Source organism: Lepisosteus oculatus, chromosome 6, assembly GCF_040954835.1.
Source record: "Lepisosteus oculatus isolate fLepOcu1 chromosome 6, fLepOcu1.hap2, whole genome shotgun sequence".
Lineage (NCBI taxonomy): Eukaryota > Metazoa > Chordata > Actinopteri > Semionotiformes > Lepisosteidae > Lepisosteus > Lepisosteus oculatus.
This window is the reverse complement of record NC_090701.1, coordinates 44,880,404-44,904,673: the sequence shown is the minus strand read 5'-3', so window position 1 is coordinate 44,904,673 and position 24,270 is coordinate 44,880,404. Positions and strand designations below refer to the sequence as shown.

The 24,270-nt window shown below is 44.3% G+C and overlaps 1 protein-coding gene across 9 annotated transcripts in view; it reads left to right on the top strand.

The window, feature by feature from the left end:
- The first annotated feature begins 8,169 nt into the window (after nucleotides 1-8,169).
- The window catches only part of LOC107076028 (CD48 antigen-like), a 33,582-nt gene continuing 17,481 nt past the window's right edge, over nucleotides 8,170-24,270 (top strand). For 2 of the 9 annotated variants that reach the window (XM_069191465.1, XM_069191466.1), the window contains exon 1: nucleotides 8,178-9,975. In XM_069191465.1, coding sequence (XP_069047566.1) covers nucleotides 9,924-9,975 — 52 coding nt within the window. In that variant the 5' untranslated portion in view covers nucleotides 8,178-9,923. Of the gene's footprint in view, nucleotides 9,976-24,270 lie in introns of all 9 variants that reach the window. The other 7 variants (XR_011189923.1, XR_011189924.1, XM_069191470.1 and 4 more) reach the window with 6 other exon arrangements.

Genomic DNA, 24,270 nt, shown 5'->3' with positions numbered 1-24,270 from the left:
TTTGCTGTAACCCCCACTGATTACAAACTGGAATTAAATTGCATCCCCACTTTACACAGATTCGGAGAAGGAATCTTAAATAAATTGCAGCACCAGGTGGGTTAAGGGTAATATACCCCCCTTTTAAACCCTTTAATTTGAAAGCTCTTATGGAGTTAATAGATTTTTGCACCTCAATAGAATTCCTTGAAAACAGAAGCCCTACTTTAGTACAGTTCTAAACTATCCCTAACCCTAGTGCTGTGTGCACATATGTAGCTGACAACAGAAAAATGTATTGCTGTAATTCTAAAAGAGACAACTTCTGGTACATTCCTTCTGCAGTACTTTGTCTCTTCCTGAAAGACTGGGCTGTTTCTAACCTGTGTGTGTACTGAAGCTTATTGAGTGTTCAATTTCATGCAGGTCATTTAAATATACTGGTGATCTTCAAAATAAACCCCTGCATGCAGTGGCACACCACTAGGTGTCACTGTTGTTTCAGTTCTCAATGTAAAACTTCAATTTTCAGGCGCTCCAAGTATCCTCTGATGGATCCGTCGTTCTTGCCAGAGCTGAGAAGAGAGGCTTAGATCTCGAAGGTGTAAAACAGATGTTGAAAATATGAACAAAAGAAAGGTTATGAATAAGAAGAGACCATTAGCAGTAGTAGCCACTACAAAATGAAGAACAAGTTTTCATCATCAATTAATTATTAATCAAGAAACCTAAATTATTGAAATTGATTAATTTGATTAATTTCTAAATATACTGTATATTGATAACAATATTGATACAATATTCTGTCATGATTTAAAGATTAATGAAATTTAGTTAGGAAAATTATTTAATTAAGGCTTGCTATGTATTCATAGAGGATAAATATGATTCTGTCTCTTCTGCAGGATCCAACTTCCAGCTTATTCCATCCTACCAAGAACAGCCAGGAGAGAAAACGATCCCAATGGAGATGAAGGTAAATACGTATTTTCTTTAGTATTAAAATGGGAAATTTTGGGGTAACTGTAACTGGCTAAATGAATATTTTAGAACAAGAAGCTCTCTGCTTCAGACAGAAGAAGAGAAGAATTAAACTGCATTATCGGAGAGAAGGAGGTGTTTTGAAGTAATTGAAGATTAATTCCCCAGGGACCTACAATATCCTACCAATTGTACCCAAGGAAACAGATGTTATTCAGAAACACTTGATGATTCTTCAAGCTCGTGCCTTGGAAATGGAGAATTACTAATGTTCTGCCAATCCACACGAGGTGAGAGACTGAACCAAGTAATGACAGACCACGAAGTCTACATGTAAGATTAAGGAAACGATCAGAACTAACCAGAGAATCACCTATACAATTCACAAAGAAATCCCAGCTCCACCCCCTTTGTCCACCTGCAGGGCTGTGAGCAGAGTTCCCTCACTGGAGCGCAGTCTGGGAATGGCGAATGGTCCGGGATACGAGTCAGGAGCTGGAGAGATCTTTCTCCAGCAGTACGAGGATGGGGGGGAGGAGGGTTGGGGCGCTCAGAAGTCTAAGGGCAGCAGGTAAATGATTTAATCGCCCAGCAGCTCTGTAAAGGTCTTAACAAAACTTCTGGAGTGACGGCGGCAGCCATGTTCTTTGCTGTCGGCTGTCGTAGCTGATCTGCGTCAGTCCTCTACCTCTGCTCCACCTGCGCGGCGCACCTTGGTCACTCCTCTCTCTGCAGGGGGGTCCCGAGTTTCTCCTCCCTCAGCCAGGGGGCGGACCCTCCCCGAGGCGGGGAAAGCCCGACCTCCCCCTGGACATCTCTCACGAAACTTTCCCAAATACATCTGGAGTGTCGTTATTCCTGTTGAAAGCAAGCTGAAGCGTAAACGACCTCTGTTCTGGTAGATTCGTTGATCCCTGTGGAACAGAGACCGAGTAAATCTTCCTGGTAGTGATACAGACATACAGGTGAGATCAGACAGGAATGTGAACTCATGGTAATGTGTACCCGGACCCAAGTATGGGTTGTACCGGCCCTGGTGCAATTCAAAAGACCCCCGGCTTCCTTCTCCCTCCGCCAGTGCACACGGAGCAAGAGCAGACTTCAAACGGGCAACGGGCTAACATACTGAACTAATATTTAGTAACTAGTTCTTTTAAAAGTTTTCAACTTGACTCGTCGCGCTTTAGTCGGAGCAAATTTAGCGATGACATCCCTGAAATCCACCTGCCCTGCGGTGCTGTTCTCTATAGACATGCTATCGCTGTGTTCGGAAACGCAGATTTCATATCTTTCTTTGTCCAAATACTGCAGTGCTTCAGACGGAGAGTTGACTTCACTGGGGAGCAGCTGAGACAAACTTTAGTTCAGTTGCCAGATCTCCGCCATGAATGTCTCCTAAAAACAAGGCTAGTTCGTTGCAGGTTTCAGTTGAATTATCTCCGGTATTTTTTTGTCAAAATGCCAAAAAGACGGCTGAATTCGCTCAAGAAAGAAAAACGTTCTCCTGTCTTACTGAGGACAGTGTCCAGTAAGCAATCAGGAAAAGTTTAAAGTGAACTTTTTCTGTTCTTTGCGTTTCTGGCTACCCGACTTATATTTTCTCGATCGCTTTCATGTTGCACACTAACGAACATGGTTTAGCTAAATGTAAGCTGGTCTGTTGCTCAGTCTTGCAGGGGATCAGGTCGCGTTATCCAATTCGACATCTTGTGGAATAAACGCGCTAGTGACCAATCGCGAATCGTCCGTACAGCCGTGTTTTCAAATAGAGCATTGTGTTTTCTTTTAAAATACGCCAGACTCAGATTGCTATTGGATAATGCACAGCGTTCCCCGCCCCTGACATACGAACTCTTGTTCGTTTGTTTTACGGGTGGTCTTTTCTCGGTGGCGGGGGAGCTGTCATTTTAATGAGGTCAGTAACGGGCCCCCCATAGATCTGTGCCCGGGTGCAGCTGCACCCATTGCACCCCCGCCATAGCGCCTGCCCTGTCCTGGCCTGTTCAGTGGGCTGATTTGACTCTCCTGTAACTACAGTATAACTGCACACTAGAAGATGCTCTGTAATTATCTGTAGTACAGGCAGAGAGTGTGTGGTCCTCAATCACGCAAGCGCTTAATTATTTCACACAGGAAGAGGGGAAAATCTGATATACAGCGTGACATGACAAGTCACAACCCTCTGAATGTTCAGTGGTGGGTTCAAATGCAGTAATTTCACATGTTTCATTAATTTATCATCTCTTGAATTTGCCTAGTGTCTGTAAACCAGCTTCGGAGCAGAATACATCAAACCCTTATTGGCCAACATTGCAGGAGCAGCAAATGAAAGAAAGATGCAGATAAAATTCAAGACTGGGCAAACACCCGGCAGATGATGTGTAATGTGGGCAAATACAGGTTTTTGCATGAAGTTAATAGATCAATTATAAATATAAATTGGGGGGAAGGAGCTGTAAGAAGTGAGATGTGAAAAAGACTCTGGTGTTCATATTGACACATCTTGAAAACAGAAGACTAGGAGAGGACCTTATACCAGTATTCAAAATCCTCAGTCTCTGGTGAAATCAGCTGTGTGGATGATGTGACTGATGATGGCAGCAGCAGAATGGATCTGATCTTTACAAACATATCTTCCCTGCTCATGTTGGCAGTGCAGCCCAGGAGGTCATCAGAGTACAGTGGACAGTCTTAGACTGGCCAGCTCAATCTCGAGTTGCATTACATGCTGGAAAACAAACAGGTCAGCACAGCTCAAGAACAGGTGAGAGCTAAGAGGCTGCAGAAAACCTCTCCAGTGATCGTGCTAAGCTGCTTAAGCTCAGTGGATGAAAGACATGCAGTTATTGCCTCAAAAAATGTATAACAGCAAATAATGACTATTACACTCTGGAGTTACCTGAAAGTGTCTCAATAGGTAGGGTCACCTGCAATGGCTGTAGTGAAAGAAGGTGACGCATTTGTGAGTGTCCCTGCTAGACATAGAGATACCTGCCTTTATTCTAGTTGTTTTTCTGTGCTCTCAGATAAGCCACTGCCCCAGTCACAGCCAGGACCACCCACAGAGCAGACCCCAGGAACAGCATAGTGTCTGGACTGGTCACTGTTAGAGCTGTTTTTATTATCTGTTACAGAGAGAGAGATTAATACACACAGAACATTAACAAGACAGTGTGACTGTTGAGCCTGAATTACTATTACAATATATTAAAACTGCACTGCAATAGAAAAAGAGTTTCTTACAGCTTACAGTACAGACATATTGAATAGATTAACACGTTAGTTGCACATTGACTCAGGAAACAGTTGACTCTCCTGGAGCATTCTGGGACTGTTTATCTGGGTGTTACATCCCCGTTATGGCTCAGTCTAGGGGCGACTGGGGACTAACATATGAGACAGGGTTTAACGGAACGAAATGCACGAACAAAAAACATTACACTTTACTACAACCCAATACCCTCTAAACCTGTCTCCCGAGAAAGGGGGTGACAAAGCAAAAGCAAAGTCTTCTGCAATATATCTGTCTACTTTATCTAAATTAAGCTATAACGGAAAACTAAAAGAAAACACCACAGCCAAGAAAACAAATCCAGTAAGTCTCGTGTTTTCACTGTTTCTGCTTCTAACCCCGTCTTCCACACATCCTCTCCGGACGTCTCGTGCCAGCATTTAAAACCGGACCACTCTCCTCAATCCATCCAGAGAGAGACCCAATTTAGGGACCCACCCACCTCCAAAAATAGACCCCTGCACAGGAGGGGAGTCAAAACAAACAGAACGTAACAAAGGTTAAAGGTGAAAGGGCTTTGACAGAGTTGAGACACAACTGGGCCACTGCTCCTAGATGATGGATGATGTTTGTGCTGGGCATTTTATACTTTAATACTTTTGCCCACTACTACTGATCACCCGATCAGTTCAGGATCAGAAAGCAATGGGGGTGTTCCTATGTGAAAGATCGATGAGTGTGGCTTGACCGTTAGGTGGTGTATAACGTGTGTGTGATTCGATGTGCAGTATTCGGTGAGAAAGTGGAAGTCCCTGGAGACGGGAGTCCAGGAGACCTGAGTTGGCTGCACCTCTGTAGTGGATGGACAGTGCAATCCTGCAGTGCACTGTGTAAATACACTGAAGTATTATCGTTATTTTCTTCAATGAAGACGGATTCTCAATGCATCCCCAGTGGCCAGAATTGTTACAGATCTGTTTCAGAAAAAGAACAGCTGACAAGGAAAAAAAAAGAGACCGCTTCAAAACCGACAGCTGGACACACACCGTACAGTATGTAATTCCAGGATGTACTCGCTAGCTCCCTGCTGTGATGCTGAGTTAGTTCTAAACTGCCGCATCACCTTCTGACTTCTGAGAGTGCGAAACACTGTCTTCCTGCCACGAGAGAGTTTTCAAAGCTGCAACTATTTCTTTCATTTTTTCTAAAAGAACTACAGTTATATTCGCTGAATGACCTTTTAAAGTCATTTTTTGGGTATTAAGCATGTGTCCTCAAGATTGAGAAGAGTTGAAAATAAACAAACACACAGGCCCAGACAGGACCTGAACACTGGGAATTCAAATTAAAACTCTGATGCCACCCTGAAAATATAAAGATCTTATTATAGAGATTATCGTATTATTAAATTGAGTAGACTATTGTCTCATGTTTGTTAAGTTCCCTTGGCACAATGGATAGTGTTTTGTACTTATAGACAATGAGAGAGCTAAGTCATTCATAGTTTGTGGGTTTGAGTTCCACAACAGTTGAATTCATTGAATCTACCTACTGTATTTAAAATTTAAAAGGCACTGACAATGTTTACCCAGCAGAGTTTGTCTTGATTTTCCCCAAAGGGAAATTTTCCAACACAGCCATACAAAACAGAACATCACCACCAAAGAGTTCAGGACGAGAGTGCTCCGGGAGATTAGAGTAATTTTACATTGTGTGAGAGAGACTGCAGAGGGGATGAGAGATTTCCTGGGTTTGTTTCTGCTATGCATTGGGACAGGTGTGTCCGGAGAGGAGGAGTTGGAATTCACAGTGGAGGGGTGAGACACACTCCTCAGTGCTCTTGCCCTTCTTCATTACCCTCTGTTTGTAGAGGATATTTATGTTGATTTGCCCCAGTGATTTTGCTGCTTATCTTCGCTAATTTTCCCACCCTCTTACAATTAATGGTACTGATGTTATCAAACCAAAAAGGGAGACAGTATGTTAAGACACTTTCTATAAATGGCTTATAGAAAAGTGTTAAAATAGTTCTGTCCAACTTAAAGAAGCTAAATATAAGAAAACGATGTCTGTTGGTCTTTTTCTAAGAATAGTCCCTCAACATCTGTCGCATCGTAAGTTTTAATCAGTCCTAAGTAATTGTAATCATGGACAAACTTCTTTTGAACTTACTGTAGACTGTGAGAATGAAGTTATTGATAAAGCGATTTGGTTTTGTTGACTCCAGTTCAAACTCCCCAAAGTCCTGCACAATTAGATTTCTGATGGTGATCTGTCAAATATATACTCTCCCTCTGAAGCTTGTTTCATAGTCAGTGTCACTGACATTATTTTGGACAGTTATAACAGTGCCTAAGAGTCTTTGTCTTAAATTCCCTGACTGTGTTATTGCATCAGGGAAGGTGAAGGAGTCTCCTGCAGTGAGTCTGACCTGATGCTGTTCCTCAGACTGGGATACAGAGAGCCAAGGACCTGGGACACAACAGAGGAACATAAGAGGTCTTAAACTTACAAGGGGTATTGCTGACTGCACTTAACTTTCTAACAAATAATACATTTTACACTTCCTATATACTGTACATATATCTGTGTCTGTAGGAGACCTGACGAAATGAATCTATTACTACAAGAGTGAAATATCCAGAAGACAGAATGGGAGTTGATCTTTTGTCATATTTTTGAATGCATGTGTTTCTACTGACTCTTTGTTACAAGAACAGCCCATAACGATCAGTCTCAGGAAGCCAATTTCCTAAATCTTTAGGGCCTAGAGAAGCAGAGGACCAGAGTGCAAACTACAGGGAACCTAATGTAACACTGAGAACTGGAAGTGCGTCTCTGTACAGTACAAAGGGTTGTGGGAGTATGGAACAAGCTGCCCAGCCATGTTGTTGCTTCTCAGGCTCACAGTATCACAGTCAAACAGTGTGATACAAACACAACTGCGGTGTCTCTCTCGCACACAGTGCGACTGACCACATCCTGGACGCTCGGAGAGCTTCCTGCTTCAGTCTGGCAGGTTTCACTCAGTGACCACCAGCTGAGGAAAGAGTCAAGAGAAGAGAGACATTGTTTTCCACTCACTGGGGGGGCAGGGCAGCGGACTCAAAGGCTCATCCCTCCAAGCTGCTCTTTAAAGGGATCCACAGACATACAGTATATAGATTTATAAGTAAGGATTAGACATAGGGCCTTTTCCACTGGTTTAACTAATTCAGCATTTTCTCAAGTGAAGCAGATAGAACCAAGTTCAAGTTAAGTCTTTTTCACGGAGGCAGACCCCAGTGGAAGTTATCCCAGTTACAGCCACAGGCTTAAACTATCTGACTAACTGCGCATTCACACTGCACTTCAAAAGGCAGGAGGGTCGAGCATCGAGTCTTCACCCCTGCCAGCCAAAGCAAGTTAAAAGAACATACTGTAAGCCTTAATCCCGTGACCATGAACAGCTCCTTATGGACAACTATGAGCATAAAGTCTGTTGTACTTGCCAGGAGCTACTGTACTGTAGCCTCTGCAAAAGCCAGAGAAGACGTCTGGCAAAGACTCGTGGATAAATCGAATGTGGAAGTTAATTATGAAATCCAATGAAATATCTCAAGATAAAGCAGACTACAAGATGTGCACAAGCAAGCATGCGCTGACATTACTTAATTTATATTGCTAAGATATTGAAGTGGAGCTCCACTTTAAGCCATGGTGTGGTTGTACAATATCGTTTTGCGCAGCAGTCATTTCTGCATTTACAGTAGCTGGACCTCAATGGGAAGACAAAATACAAGAATATCATCCACAGCTGTCCTGTACAGTACGCAATATCCATAAAATTCAATTGCAATAATATAAAAATACTGTACAGGATATTGTCGAAAACTTCATTTTCGTGAAGTTTGTAGCAGTTTTGTTTGGATTCTTTTTTATATCGCATCTGTCTTGATCCGTCTTTAATCGAAAAGCGTTTAACCTACAGCAGCAGGGCGACCTCTGTTTGACACAGGTGCGAGTGACCCTGTTAAGGCTGGAGATGAAGATGCGGCAGATGACTATGGCGCTGTGGTCAGTATTGGCACTGCTGGCGTTGAGTTTGTTTGTTTTGCTCGTGTTTGCATGGGTTTCCTCCAGGTGCTCAGATATGCTGGTAAGTTAATTTTCTCTTGGGATAACTGGCGTGTGTGCGCATGCGCGTGTTCCTGTGTGCTCTGTAGTGGACTGGCGTACCATCCAGGGTGCAGCCTCCCTAGAACCTGTTGCTTGCTAGAATTGGATTCCCTGTTGCTACCTTGCATTGGATAAAGTGGTTAGAAGATGGATTGATCCACTTTACCACTACTTCCTGGGAATGGGGACAGACAATCAGCTCATCACCCGGGAGTTTGAACCAGGCAGTGAGACTGCTGAAGAAGAAGGCAACAAACACCCCACAGGAATATATAAACACACAGTTCTATAAGAACATCCTCCACAGACAGAGAAAAACCCCTAACAATGAGTGCAGGGTTGAATGTGGCCAATACCCAGAAGAGAGGAATGAAACATGAACTACAACTGAAAAACGGAGGCTGGAATTCCTACAGTACTACCACAAGGCCCTGCAGAGCCAAGAGCTGACCCCAGAGAGGAGCTGCCTGAAGCTCACTGACACCAGCCAGCCTCAGGACAGCACAAATCAAAGTCAACCAAATCACAGCACCAGCCAGACAACACTGGGACACACACACGAACACCACACACCACATTTCAGATTTAGCACACAGCTACGTACTAAGTTGTGGACTAGTTATTATGGTGCTGTTTGGAGATCATCTCCAGCTTTAGGTCTTTTGCACTGAAAAGAAACATGCAGAACAAAGCTGGAGACCACCTGAACTTGTGGCCAGTACAGTCCTGAGTGCTCAGCATTGCTGTTGTTCTAATTGGCACGAACAGCAGGGGGCACTGAATCATTTCAATTAATCTGATCAGTGAGTTTATATGTAGGCCACGTTAATATACAATTATTACTTTTTCGGTTTTATATATAACTGGATGTCCCTGACAATTTAATGTTATTTTTTTAAAACTTTACCAGGTGAGTGTACATAACTGCTGATGCTACAATGTGTGTAGGCTACATTGTATCTAATGCTATAAAGGTAAGTTTTATGTGCTTTGCGGGCTTCTGTTTGTTGCACTTTATCCAAGAGTTTTTTTCTTTAATGTGCCTTTACAACTAATTCTCTGGTCCCCCAATTCCTCAGTATCCCTGCTTCCCTCTGAGAACCACAAGTGTGGAGCAGCATTACAATACAAATACAACAAGTCTATTCATGTGAGGACCCCTTGTGACAGAACACATTTAAGACTTACACTCCATTTATAGATATATTTCCTTCATTTCAGTTCTTTTCTCTCCCCAGAATATCTGAACATACTAAAGGCTCTACAAGCGTTTGCTGTAATACAGCTACTAATAAAGATCTTTGATCTCCTGTCAGGAACAGTGAGCCTGTCTCCCAATAATATTTTCAGTTTTCTGTGATGAATGTACATGTCCAATAACATGCATATAGTGTAAATGTTGTTGATTGTAAATAATTTGTCTGCATTGTAATTCATCAGTCATGCTACTAGAACATCGAATTTGAATTGGAGTTCACTCGTTACTGTAATATAACCCTCTTACTGTCTTGTCTCCCCGCCTCTCTCTCTCCGTGATGCTGTTGGAGACAAAAGCGCTCGGGCGAGTACAGACATGGAGAGCTCTGGGCTCCGGGAGCTTCTACTGCTGATCTGCTTTTTCTTAGGTAAGACGGAACCGATACACCCGAGGTATTCGGGCCATTGCGCAATGAAATCCTTGGTTTGTAATTATTCTTATTGATTGAGTGAAAGGGAGCGAGCGATCACTCGTTTAACAGGACTCGCCAGGAGCGGATCCAACTGTAGTGTAGGACTGATCTCTTCACTGAGCGAGAACCGGCTCTTAGTCCCGTCCTTTCATTAACGTAACCGTGCAAGTTCTAAAACGTTCAGTGAGATCCACATGTATATTTTTTCTTCACGTTTGTTTAAATTATTTGCGACTTCGAAATAGCCCATCTTTCACTGTATGCCCTTTTGTTAGTGTAACGGATTCGGGTTCTAGGGCTTGCGCACTCGTGTTAATAACGCCAGACCAACATCTTCAAAGTCATTATTTTTTTCTCTAAAATTCAATTGCAATAATATAAAAATACTGTACCTCTCCTATATACTCAGGTATCCCTCCCGACTTTTCAAATGCGGTCAGCCTAGGTGTCCCTTTAGTGCAAAAAGGGTACCATATATATATATAGAAAAAAATAAATATGTTGGAAAAAAACGGAGCCTTCAGAAACCCGGTGACTGAAATGTCAGGGCGCGCATACAATTGTATTCCTATTGTTAAGAGCCTGAGGTCACCTGCAAGCTTGAGTTCGGACAGTTTGCTCAGACGCTTAACATTCTCGGAATACGGTTAATCGTGATGTTCTTCTAAAATCTCAATGCTTAATTTCTCCACAAATTCAGTAAGGTGGCACAAGTCCTTTTTAACTGGTAGTAGGCAGTGCACTAGGGTCAATAATATGAATTCTCCATTTGCTGACGATCCTCAAGGATCTATTTTAATGCCTCTTCTTTTTAGTCTCTATATTAATGAAACCCACTTGTACTCGTTTGCCCTGAATTTGACATCTGAAATCTTCTGATGAGTACCATTTATATTATGTTTTAATGAAGTTAAACCATTTAGAAACGTGTGTAGCTTCGTAGACTTTGTTAAGTATTTCTTTTCTAGTGTGACTCTTTGCTGTTTTGTTTTTATTGTCTATGTCTTGTATTTTGTTGGCTGTGTCCTGCCCAGGGACTACAAAATTGTACGTGATCTTTTTATCTAACTCTGCTGCTGGACCAACTGTAGACAGTGTTGACCTGGTAGCTCGTTACAATTCCTTGTGATTTCTTATGTTTATCCTCTGTCAGTGTAGATAGACCCTTAGATCATTTCCTCCCTTGTCTCCCGAGTCGCTGCACTCGACTGTACTCGAGAAATTAATCGGGCAGAATCCGGGACCCGTGAAATGAAGTCTGTTCCCCTGGAAACCCACCTCACGGAGCCGAGGTTACTGAAGGATTTCCTCGCTAGTTGTACTGTCCGTACTAGTGAATCGCGAGTTGGCTTTTTTTTTTTCACCCGCACCCGCCCGCGGTTGTGAGAAACGATCCCACCCCCGCCCGACCCGATCTAAAATCTTGGTTTTTTTATCCCGAGCCCCTCCACCGACCCGCGGGTAAAAACGCACCCCCGCGGGTGTGAGTTTACCCGCGCATCGCTAGGCTGTAGCGATGTGTTTGGTGTCTCTTTGAACAAAAACAATACCGCTGCACACAATTGAAGCTGTCTGCTTTACTGATTATTATTTTCCGGGCTCCTTTTGTTCGTTTGTTTTACGACAGAAACGGTTTGTGTGTTTGAATGCGCTTACAAGTAGTGACAGTTGTCAACAGTAGAGTGATAATGCTCATGAACCAACTGTTCATCTCCAGGATACCTGATGTTGTTACCGAGCATTGTTTGAATAAGAGTTAATAATTAAATTGACGTCGGTTTCGTACACGAGAGGATGAGTTTGCTCCCCTGGAAGGACAGAGGTTTCCCTGTGTTCACTCAGGAGCACAGCTGAATTCTGCTTTGTTCCCCCGGCGATATGGCGGTGGGAGACGGGGAAACAGTTCAAACGAAGTATTTGCAGGAGCTCTAGACAGAAGGTAGTGCTGTCACCCGATCAGACCCCCCGTCGCCTGTCTGCGCTTCAAACCCCTCGCACCTGGTGTTAACTCGTGCCAGCTGGCTCGCCTGAGGTACAGTGGATATGAAAGAGTCTACACACCCTTATTGAAATTGCAGGTTTGTGTAGTGTAAAACGGAAATCAAGATAATGTCAGACGTTTTTCCGTCTTTAATGTGACCTTGCATTCAACAAAATTCACGACAAAACCATAGTTATTAGGAACAATAATTGAAATTAAAAAACCTACAACACACTGGTTGCACCCCCCTCAACTAATACTCTGTGGAAGCACCTTTTGCATTTATTACAGCAGTGAGTCTTTGTGAACAAGTCTCTATCAACTTTGCACACCTGGGCTTTGCAGTTTTATCCCACTCTTCCTTGCAAAAAAGTTCAAGCTCCTTCAGAGACAATATTGAGCCAGTTTCCCTTTTCAAATCTGTGCTAACCGAACATCTTAATGACTGGAAACCACGTGGGAGTGCATTTAAAATCAACAACAGGAGGCACATCTTTGCGCAAAGGGTAGTGGGAGTGTGGAGCAAGCTGCCCACCCATGCTGTTGAAACCGATACCGTTGAAGGGCAGCCCCTGTAAAACCTCACCTCGAATGTAAACTGTGATGTAGTTCTTCTTCTGTAGGAGGAGGAGAGAATGTGCAGTTCAGTCATCTGCCACTCAAAAAAAGAAGCAGTTTTAATAATCCATCTCCTGGAAACAGCGGATTAATATCCAGGTTTAGAAATGCTTTATTGGTAATGGTAAGCCACACGTAATGACTATAAAGCTAATGCTAATTAGTGAGGAAACTAGGTGTCTTCAATTGCTGCAGCAGCAGCCATATCATCCTGCAACTCACAACTGGCAGCCCTACTGAAGCCCAGCAGGTGTGAGCCTGGTCAGTACCTGGATGGGAGACCTCCTGGGAAAAACTAAGGTTGCTGCTGGAAGACGTGTTAGTGGGGCCAGCAGAGGAGCTCACCCTGCAGTCCATGTGGGTCCTAATGCCCCAGTATAGTTACGGGGACACTGTACTGTAAAAAGGTGCCTTCCGGTGGATGAGACGTAAAACCAAGGTCCTGACTCTCTGTGGTCATTCAAAATCCCAGTGCGTCTTTCAAAAAGAGTGGGGGTGTAACCCCGGCTTCCTGGCCAAATTTCTCATTGGTCTTTACCAGTCATTGCCTCCTAATAATCCCCCTCTATGAAGTGGCTTCATCACTCTGCTCTCCTCCCCACTGAGAGCTGGTGTGTGGTGAGAGTACTGGTGCACTGTGGCTGCTGTCACGTCATCCAGGTGGGGCTGCACACTGGTGGTGGTGGAGGGGATCCCCATTACCTGTAAAGCGCTTTGAGTGGAGTGTCCAGAAAAGAGTTATATATGACTGTAAGCAATTATTATTATTTGTTGATTGAAGACAGCTAATATCTACTGGAAGATCGTGTTAAAATCACATAGAGACCAGTCAGCCCATCTAGATAGTTTTGTAGTTAATCAGTTCATCCCTCGCTGTTCACAATTATCATGTTAGTTAATAAATCTTGTGCATTCAAAGACAGGATAAATCCCAAACCCATAAAAATAAGAGTATCATGCTGTCTGGTGATGTACAGTAGATAGCCGTTTCTTTGGTGATATTCATAGTGTCCATAAAATAAAACATTTTACTATAGAAAATGCCAAAAGTTGTGAATCAATATTATTTTTACAAACCAGACATTCAAGATATTAATCTATACCATAATACCATTACGATTTCTGTTAATGTTGCTTAAGCGAATGTGAGGAGTTCTGAGGTTTACTGATAAGAAGTCTGTGAGTTCACAGTGAGCAGGATGAAATAAAGAAATCAGCTTGTATCTAGAGCTACCGGTTTTCATATTCGAATATAGTGACTAAATAACTGCAAAAAGATATTTAAATTTCATCGTGCATGCAAATGACAACAAGAGAGTTATAATAAAAAAGCAAAAGAACAAGCCACAAGCTTGGAGCTCATATAAGCAGAGGAACTCGAGTCTTCTAACGACTCTAACCAAAATAGACATGTTTTCTGTACTGCTTGTTTTAGAGAGTACTCATTTACTGAGGAACGAGTGAAGTTAATTTATCACAAGAGCTTAACCAGCTGTTTCTTAGAGGAAGTCAAGGTATCGGATTCAACAATATGGCTGGGCAGCTAGTTCCACACTCCTACTACACTTTGTGTAAGGAAGTGCCTTCTGTCCTTGGTTTTAAACACACATCAGCCCACTTGCACTCGGCTGAGCGGGCCCTGGGGGGCAGCTTTCTGGGCCTTAATCCCGGATGGTGGGAAAGTCTTCCCAGAGAGTGGAAAATGGAAACTCGTGACCCCAGATTTAACGTTCGCTTCCGGGCAGAAAGAAACTGAGATGTGTATCGGAGACGAAGCCCTGAGGTTTCCCTGCCAGCGGTCAGGGTGCTCACGGTGCTGTCAAACGCATTCTCAGCAGGCGTGTCTGTGGGCTGGTGCTGAGAGGTGTGTGTGTGTGTGTGAGTCTGAGAACGCGTCTGCAGGTTCTGAACGGCTGTAGTTGAAACAGCTATGGGCTCGGCCCCGCAGAGGCGGGAGGTTTTCTGAACCCTGCTGCGAGATTATGGTTTCAGACTCGGCAGGCAGGTGCTTTGGCAAGACTTTTACACACTTCTTCAGAGCTTGCAGTCTGGTTATGTCCCACACACACACATACACGTTGCAGCCACATTACACTCAGATGGGTTCCTGTTTTTAGAAGGCAGGAGATTCTAAGAGCCCTTTATACCTGTGTAGAAGTAACCCATTAACACCTTATTAGTGATTTTGTCAGCAGTAACGTAAAGAATAATGATTAATTATTGTCATAATTCGCATTCTCACATGCTTTTAAAACTAGGTTTCAGTGCTGCTGGCTCCTACTTTTAAAAAGGAGTCCATCATTGTGACATGGTACCTCGGTTAATACAAAGCTGACGGTTGACTGAAAAAAAAGCCCAGACGCCGCAGGGCATGAAAAGTCTCTGGAAGAAAAAACTGCACTCACTCTGTAGTATTCTCCAGGAGTCCCCTGGGTATTTACATTTCTCACCAGACATCCCCTGGCAGTATCACTGAAGCGGATACTGGCCAGGTACTGTGCTTTAAGAATGAAGCGCTTCTTTACTCGAAGGGCAGCAGGAGTGTGGAACAAGCTGCCCCTGGCATGTTGTTGCAGCTGATTCTTGCGAGAAGCAGCGAAATAAGATGCTCCAATGTGTGTGTGTGTGTGTGGGGGAGAAATGCGAGAACTCGGGTGACACGTAGGTGTTTACCAGCGGTTTCAATGCTGCTTACCAGCCTCCTACACCGCTGGTTAATTATAGAAGTTGCAGAGCACCAGCGCAGTCCTGCAGCGGCTCTTTCGATTGCTCTAGTCACGGCACACAGCAGTGGGTGCCGTCCCGTACACAGACAGAGTGAAGCTAGGGGAAGCAGGTGATTTGGGTACTCAAATCACCCAAAGGATACATTATGGAGGCAAATCGATTCAAAGGTTTCCATAACACATGGAAATGTTCCGGGATATGAGCTCATTCATCAGAAAGCTGATCGAACCATGGAATCACACGTGATAGTGCACGTTTCTGTCTCCAGAAGAGCACTTCTCACACTCCCCATGGGCTTTGTGATGCGGCTTTTCAGTTAAAAGTTTGGGAATCTCTGTGTAATTTAATGCAACATATTTTTGGATGTTGCATTAAATTACACAAATTGCTCGTGCATGCAAGTATTACTTTTTTGGGATGTGGTAAAATTATAAATAATTATGTCTGAGTCTCACCTGAAGTGACACAGATCTTAGTCAGCTGAGTGAACAAGTGGGCAGCGCAGTGTTTTGGAAACAGATATGGGGGTCAGGACACCTGGACGAAGATGTTTACTGTAGACAAGGGCAGAGGAAAAGATGGAGGTGTTTATGTTGCCATATCACTTACATCTTCTAGAAAACGTGGGGACACAATCAAAAAGGGCAAAGACCATGCTGGGGTGTATAATTAAATAGTAGAACTTAAATTAAGGGATGTTATATTAAAGCTGTATAACACGCCAGTTACTGCAGGTCTCATTTAGAATATTGCGCACAATTGTGTGATAGAAAAGATATTGCTGTTCTGGAATCAGTCCAGAAAAGAGCAACCAGATACCAGAGTTAGGGGCTTTCGCGAATGTGCTTCAGTGACAGGCTGAAGGACATTAATTAACCCAAAAAGAGTGCATTTATTAAATGAAAAGTCAAATGAAGGGCACATGCCTCCCAAACAAAATAAAGAGTGCAAAAGGCTGGCAAGTCGGGCTGTGGGAAAAATAAATAAATGAAAAACATCACACCCACGAGCAGGGAAGGAAACTGAACAAGAAAGCGTTCTGGTTTTCAGTTTTGGGGGACAGCAGGGCCGGTGAATTTCTGGGTAATCCCGCTGTGTCGCTGTGGTATTCCCTGGGCTTCACACTGAGCTCCAGGCCAGGCCCAGGGTTGTGGCTGTGAAAGTCGTTTACTTTTCCTGTCTGCTGCGATCACTAACAGCGGCCAGCAGCCCCAGGTTTCGATATTTATGTATTTCGGTCATCTGTATCTCATTCTGCTCCGCTGATGTTGTGGAGGGGTGGATCTGTCGCCAGTGCTGCTCCCGGGTTCCGAGCATCCACAGCACCTCTCCCTGGCCAGGGGATACTCCGCCGAACCTACAGGCCGGTCCTCGTCCACAGCCGAATTTCACACTCGCTAGATCTCGGACTAGGGTGCCATCGTTCCTGTAACTGGCTCTGCACGCTGAGCCCTGTTCCACTGTGTTGCTTTTTAAATCTCTTTTTGTACTTAAATCTGCTGACTTCCCTTTCTCCAGTAACAACAGGAAGCTGTTCAGATTCTGGTAGGTGCTTTTGGGGGAATTCTAGGACTGGATTTGTCGTTGCATTGAAGAAGTCTGTGGAATCCCTGAGTATTCCTGGCCGTTTAGGACTCTCAGAAGTACACACAGGGAAATCATGATCCTGATACGAGTATTAAATGTCCTCTGGACCTGGTCACTCCCCCAGATAGTGGATCACTCCTCCAGGTCTAAAAACCCCTCCTCGAAATGCCAAGATCTCAGAGAGGCGAGAATGAAGAAGAAACACCTTCAGAATAGCAAGTTTAAGCCTTTCAAACCCACACCCCTGCTGCACTTTGAGCTGCTTCGTACAGTAACAGCAAACGGGGTGAGTTTTATCGAGAAGTAAAAATAAAATCCCTCTCGAATTTAAAGAGTATTCTGCCATCTATATCAAAATTCCTCTTTGTCACTGACTCTGCTATCTGCTCTTTCCTGGCCATGTCGGAGTTAACTGAACAAGAACAACAGCCGTGTCATTGAGGTTGTTATTATGAAACATATTTTGTTTTTCTGTACCCAAAACATCAGGCGGTTTTACTGCAGACGAGTGAATAACATCAGTAGGAGGAGAAGGCTGATGGTGGGTGTTTTGCTGTGGTGTTGTTTTGTTTTCATGAGGCTGGGCAGTCTGTGATTCAGCTCGTGTGCTGGGTGGCCATCTTGAATCCATCTCTACAGCTCACCTGAGAACAGGTGTCCAGGGCTTGAAAGGTGCTTTGTCAGTCTGCTGTTTTTTCGGTTGCAGAAGTGAGGTATTTATATCTCTGTGTGTTCTGCAGAAACACATTCTGCAGAAGTCATTTTGTTCTGCAGAATGTGCCAGACTTCTGCTTCCTTCATGATAAAGCAGACGGTTATCTGTCCTCAGGAGCCTGTCCTTTCAAATCTCACGGATACATGTCTGATTTCCACAGTAGTGAAAATGTCCAAATTATTAATGAAGACATTTGCAGAACAGGATATGTCATAGATATAAATGTCATGGAGGGTGACCTCTAAATGCAAGATAACTTTAGCTTTGTAGCTGACTGCGTTACCTAGCAAGACCCCCCCAGACACGCACACACAATTTTGCACCTTCCAGAACCACCAGGGCATCAACAGACCAGCCCAGACAGTTCACCTATATCACCACCCTTTTTATTCTCTAGCAATTAGAAGCAATTCAGGACTGTCTACCCCACACCCAGAACCCATGACACAAACACCTGTAGTCCAGACCAGCACAAGTACCCCATAGCCTCCAGTCCCTGAGCCCGATGATCCGCTCATCCTTCAGTCTCCACACATTCACTCAGTGGCATAGTCCGTTATATTAGATGAGTAAATATAGTTAAAGGGGAACTGCAGTCCCAATTTCTCAGACCACTTATTCAATCTCAGTCACAAAATAAATTCATTGATGGCACAGCCAAAAAATCAAATTAGGCACAAACTCGTGTGAAACTTTGTGAAAGTACTATAAGGCAGGACATCTCCTGCCTACTTTATGATGTAAATTGGAGGTTTTCCAACTTACTGTGTACATTTGAGTTTTATCGTGGTTATCAATGCTGATTCTTTCGAACCCTGACAAATAGCGTTGAAGTTCCCCTTTAATGTGATTCGTTCTTAAAGGTATTCATGGAGGCTGGGTGGGCTGCAACGAATAGAAATTAAGAGAACAAAAAAGTGGTGTTTCTCTGTAGAAAGACGGCAAAACCACACGGGTCTGTGTGGGTGACTGCGCATCTTCTAGTTTTGTAAGCGAAGGGGCTGTGTGTGTTTTTTTTTTTGGGGGGGGGGGTAGTTTGATTGTTGTTTAATGCGCTGTTAAAACACCAGTCCTTTCCGCTTTGGTTCAAGCTGCAGCCTAACCAGATGGCGGGCGATTTGTGGGTTTGGGTGCTGTCTGTACCGTGTCCTGTGTTCATGCGTGGGCGCGGAGTGGAGGGATGTGGGGGGGCACTGTTCTCGGTATTTGAGCTCGAGCTGCGAGGCTCTGGTTCGCGCCGAGAAGCGCTCGTTCGGACACCTTTACCGCGAGAGACCGTGAATGGATGGAGCGGTGTGGGCTGCCCGACTCACTGACATTCAGCATTCAGCACTGACACACGAGCTAAACCGAATAACTTTGTCTCGCTTAACGAGATAAGATCACTTTATTGCCGATCTACAATATCTTGTATTAGGAATTTGTCTTTTCGCATACCCCAGCTTGCTCTCCATGAGACACACAGACAGGGAGAGAAGCTGGGGGTCAGAGCGCAGGGTCAGCCATTTATACAGCACCCCTGGAGCAGCTGGGGTGAAGGGCCTTGCTCAGGGGCCCAACGGAGTAGGATTCCTCTGCCGTCCGTGGGATTTGAACCAGCAACCTTCCAGCCACAGAGCTACTGCACCACACAATGCCTTTGTCTTGTTAGGAACGGGCATCTGTGAGAGTTTTGTATAGCATGTGCTTTGGTGAAGCATGGTGATATACAGTATCGCTTGACTGTATCGCTCGTGATGGACCGCACAAATCTTGTCGTGTGTCACAAGATACTTCATACATACACAGGATAGATCAGGCAGGTCATAAATCATATGCTAGCAAGGCACTTCTGCATTTCAATTTCACAGACAAGGGGGATGATTTATATTTTCCTGTCATGTGTATTTGATTCCTGTTAAACCGGACTTTGAACTTTGAGAGAGAAGTGAGATAGAGAGGGGCCACAGCTGGACACCAACAGGCCCTCTCCACACAAAGGCGTTACAGTACAGAGGTTTCTGATTCAAATTTAAAGAGCTCTCTTTATACTGATGACTACAGTGTTGCCAATGCGATACCATAATACTTTTTTGTATGATTTCAAAGAATGTGTCTTTGTGTGTGTTTTACAGGCACAGAAACCTACAAAATATTCCAGCAGTGCGAGTAAACATTATATTAAAAGTAGACATCTGCTCATACATATTAATTTCACACCGTTCGGGAATACAAACAACTACCCCGAACGCAGGAAATTTACTCTCCCGACAATCACACTCGGCCTTTAGAATTACACATCACCTCATAGGTCTGCACATAATACACTGCAAGCACTTGCCTTTAAACCATTTCTTCTCTATTGTGAGACAAACTGTCTCTCACTGTTTGTTCCCCAGGCTGGGACAGGAGATCACACACTGTATTATTCTTATTGAGAGACGGGTCACTGTCTGTTCCTCAGGGTAGGACAGGAGATCACCATATCACCCTGCAACATACAACTGGTAACCTACTGAACCAGGTGTGAGCCTGGTCAGTACTTGGATGGGAGACCTCCTGGGAAAAACTAAGGATACTGCTGGAAGGGGTGTTAGTGAGGCCAGCAGGGGGCGCTCACCCTGTGGTCTGTGTGGGTTCTAATGCCCCAGTATAGTGACAGGGAAACTATACTGTAAAAAGGCGCCATCCTTTGGATGAGACATAAACCTGAGGTCTTTCTGCCATCAGATCAAAAATCCCAGGCTGTTTCTCAAAAAGAGTAGGGATGTTAGTCTGGCCAAATTTCTCATTGGCCTATACCAATCATTGCCTCCTAATAATGCCCATCTCTGAACTGGTTTAATCACTCGGTTCTCCTTCCCACTGGTGTGTGGTGAGTGTACCATTGCATCATCCAGGTGGGGCTGCACACTGGTGGTGGTGGAGGGGATCCCCATTACCTGTAAAGTGCTTTGAGTGGAGTGTCCAGAAGAGTTCTATATAAGTGTGAGGAATTATTATTAATTATTATTGAGAGACAGGCTCACTGTCTGTTCTCAGGCTGGTACAGGAGATCACACACTGTATTATTATTATTGAGAGACAGGCTCACTGTCTGTCCTCCAGGCTGGTACAGGAGATCACACACTGCATTATTATTATTATTATTATTATTATTATTATTATTATTATTATTATTATTATTATTGAGAGACTGGCTCACTGTCTGTTCCTCAGGCTGGTACAGGAGATCACATACTGTATTATTATTGAGAGACAGGCTCACTGTCTGTCCTCCAGGCTGGTACAGGAGATCACACACTGCATTATTATTATTATTATTATTATTATTATTATTATTATTATTATTATTATTATTATTATTATTATTGAGAGACTGGCTCACTGTCTGTTCCTCAGGCTGGTACAGGAGATCACATACTGTATTATTATTGAGAGACAGGCTCACTGTCTGTTCCTCAGGCTGGTACAGGAGATCACACACTGTATTATTATTATTGAGAGACAGGCTCACTGTCTGTTCCTCAGGCTGGTACAGGAGATCACACACTGTATTATTATTATTGAGAGACAGGCTCACTGTCTGTTCCTCAGGCTGGTACAGGAGATCACACACTGTATTACTATTATTGAGAGACAGGCTCACTGTCTGTTCCTCAGGCTGGTACAGGAGATCACACACTGTATTACTATTATTGAGAGACAGGCTCACTGTCTGTTCCTCAGGCTGGTACAGGAGATCACACACTGTATTATTATTATTGAGAGACAGGCTCACTGTCTGTTCCTCAGGCTGGTACAGGAGATCACACACTGTATTACTATTATTGAGAGACAGGCTCACTGTCTGTTCCTCAGGCTGGTACAGGAGATCACACACTGTATTACTATTATTGAGAGACAGGCTCACTGTCTGTCCTCCAGGCTGTAACAGGAGATCACACACTGTATTATTGTTCAGGTTATCGGGGGAGCTGGAGCCTATCCAGCAAACAAGGGGCACAAGACAGGATAAACCCTAGAGAGACACACATACATGCGGACACTAGGGACAATTTCCCCAGAAACCAGCTGACGCGCCAGTATGTCTTTGGACTGTGGGAGGAAACCCATGAAAACATCAATCATCACTCTACCCATATAGCACCTCGGTCCTGAATTGAACCCAGGGCCGAAACTGCTGCGACACTGCACCACCAAGCTGCCTTGAGCACCAGATCACCAGAGGTCACTCTGTCGCAATTAAAGCACACACAGACTGTGTGCAGGACACTATGAAAAGACTGTACACAACCTGTACACACTATTGCGCAAACAACTCACATAAGAAGCATGGCTCTTTAGTAACACATGCTAAAAGACATTGTGCCTGGGGCACTGGGGTAGATGTGGGCCTGCAATATGACATGCCAGTCTGCATGTTCTTGACAATCAGGCTCACCGTCCTTGGGAAGAAACTGTTCAGAAACCTGCTCCTTCAGGTCTTAAAGCTCTCTGGCTTACGACACCGAAGGTTATATTTAGTGTCTCGCCAGGTGAACAGATTTCACAATAATCCGTATTTATACTTATGTTTCATCATGCTTTGTCACTTGGTACTTTGCAAGAAAAAAAAAAGCATGAATGCCAGCTCTTTCAGGACCGCTGAGCAGCTGACCGCAGACTAGGGGAGAGGAGCCCGGAGATCAAGTGTCTGACATCTCCACAGCTGCGAACGAGAGGCCAAACACACGCATCTCCGCTCCTGCTTTAAGAAAAAACCTCAAGCGCCAGCAGCTAGCAGATCAAAGCTGCACAGGGCAGGGGACGGTGGGTGTTGTACTGTAGTTGTGGCAACAGTGAACATTCTCGCTATCCCTGCCTCTTCTGGCTAACGGTGAAATCATCTCTCAGTTGACCAAGCAGATTGACGCGCAACAGTGCCTCTTGATAATATCGACAGACTTCATGTTCTACCGTGCCTGTCTCTGTCATACCAAATGTGCTGCCAGTACAACTGTCAAGCAACCTAAAACTGGAGATGAGATGGAAAGAGAAGCTGAGTATGAAAGGCAGATTGAAGAGCAGGGTTGGAAAGTGCTGACTGGCCCACAGGATTGGGATCAGATACGGGCTGGGAGATCATCTCTCTCCGTGGCCGAGTCCTTGTGGATCAGATATGGGCTTTGAGGTCATCTCTCTTTCCTTATGCCCTTGAGAGGAGAGGAGAGACAGGTCTGACAGGGTGGTGTCTGTGTTTAAATAAAGTCCTCCTATGATATTTAACTGGGCCTTGCTCCATGGAAACACACTGCTACTGTCAACAGATCTACGACAGCAGAAGGCAAAGCAGAGCTTGTCTATTTTCAACCCATCAGGAAGAGCTCAGCCGTGCCATGGGCGCCCCAGAAGTACTGCACACACCCCTGTCCCCCCAACATGAACTGGACTCACAGGAGCACTGTAACTGTCCACTACAGGACAGTGAATTGAAGACCGGGCATAGGAGAGGCAGGACAGCAAGTGACAGGTGCTGCCAGGAAAATCAGGAAGTCGACAGTAATAAACAGTCTGTTCCATCAACGAGCATCTATCGCCTTTCCACCTCCCTCACACAGCAGTTTCGCCCTCATCGGTCTGTAATCAAGACAAACCAGGCTGCTCACTCCTCCGACAGGCATCATGTCCCCCACGTCTCAGTTATAGGGGTATCTCTGGGTTACTAAGGGAGTCTGTTTGTGCTTGATGAGGATCCTGGAGTCGTTAGTGGCTCAGGGGTGTGTGGCTGCAGCTGGTGTCAAGATACTGCCAATATAAATATTGACACATCCTGTTACAGTGAAAGGTAGGAGGAGATGACAGACTGGATAGAGACTGGAAGGAAGATGTGTGTCTCCTAGAAACTGCCTGTTGACTCTTCCTTTGGGTTTCATTACACTTTTACTGATGCTGTGGATTGAGAGTTAGCACCTATAGTTAGGCATCTATAACCTAATCAAGAAATGGCCTGTTGAAGCTAATATTCTTTCAAAAATCACTGAGATCCTCCAGTAAGGACAAGAGATTATACATTACACAAAGGGTGGTGGAAGTGTGGAACAAGCTGCCCAGCCATGTGGCTGAAGCTCTGTTGAAGGGGTTTGTTCTCCAGACCTCAGTTGTGTGTTTAGGTCACAAGGAGGGGAGCTGCTCTTGTTCATTTAATATTTTCATAATTTCTGGCTGGGAGGGGAATATTTGCATATTTGCCCTGCCATGCAAATTCTGTTCCCAAGTCATTCTAGCTAAACCAGTACTCTCATGGTGCACATTTTTACTATCTGATATTATACACTGTATTATTCCCATCAGAAAGAGCTCAGCTGTGCCTTGAGCACCCCAGCAGTACTGCACACACTCCTGTCCCTCCATCATGAACTGGATGCACAGGGCTAGCATAAAGCACTCCCTCACACACCAGCCCCTATTGTAAGGGAACTGTTCTCCAGTACTGGGAGTGTAGCCCCTATTGTAACAGGACTGTTCTACTGTACTGGGACTGTAGCCCCTATTGTAACAGGACTGTTCTACTGTACTGGGACTGTAGCTCCTATTGTAACAGACTGTTCTACTGTACTGGGACTGTAGCTCCTATTGTAACAAGCCTGTTCTCCTGTACTGG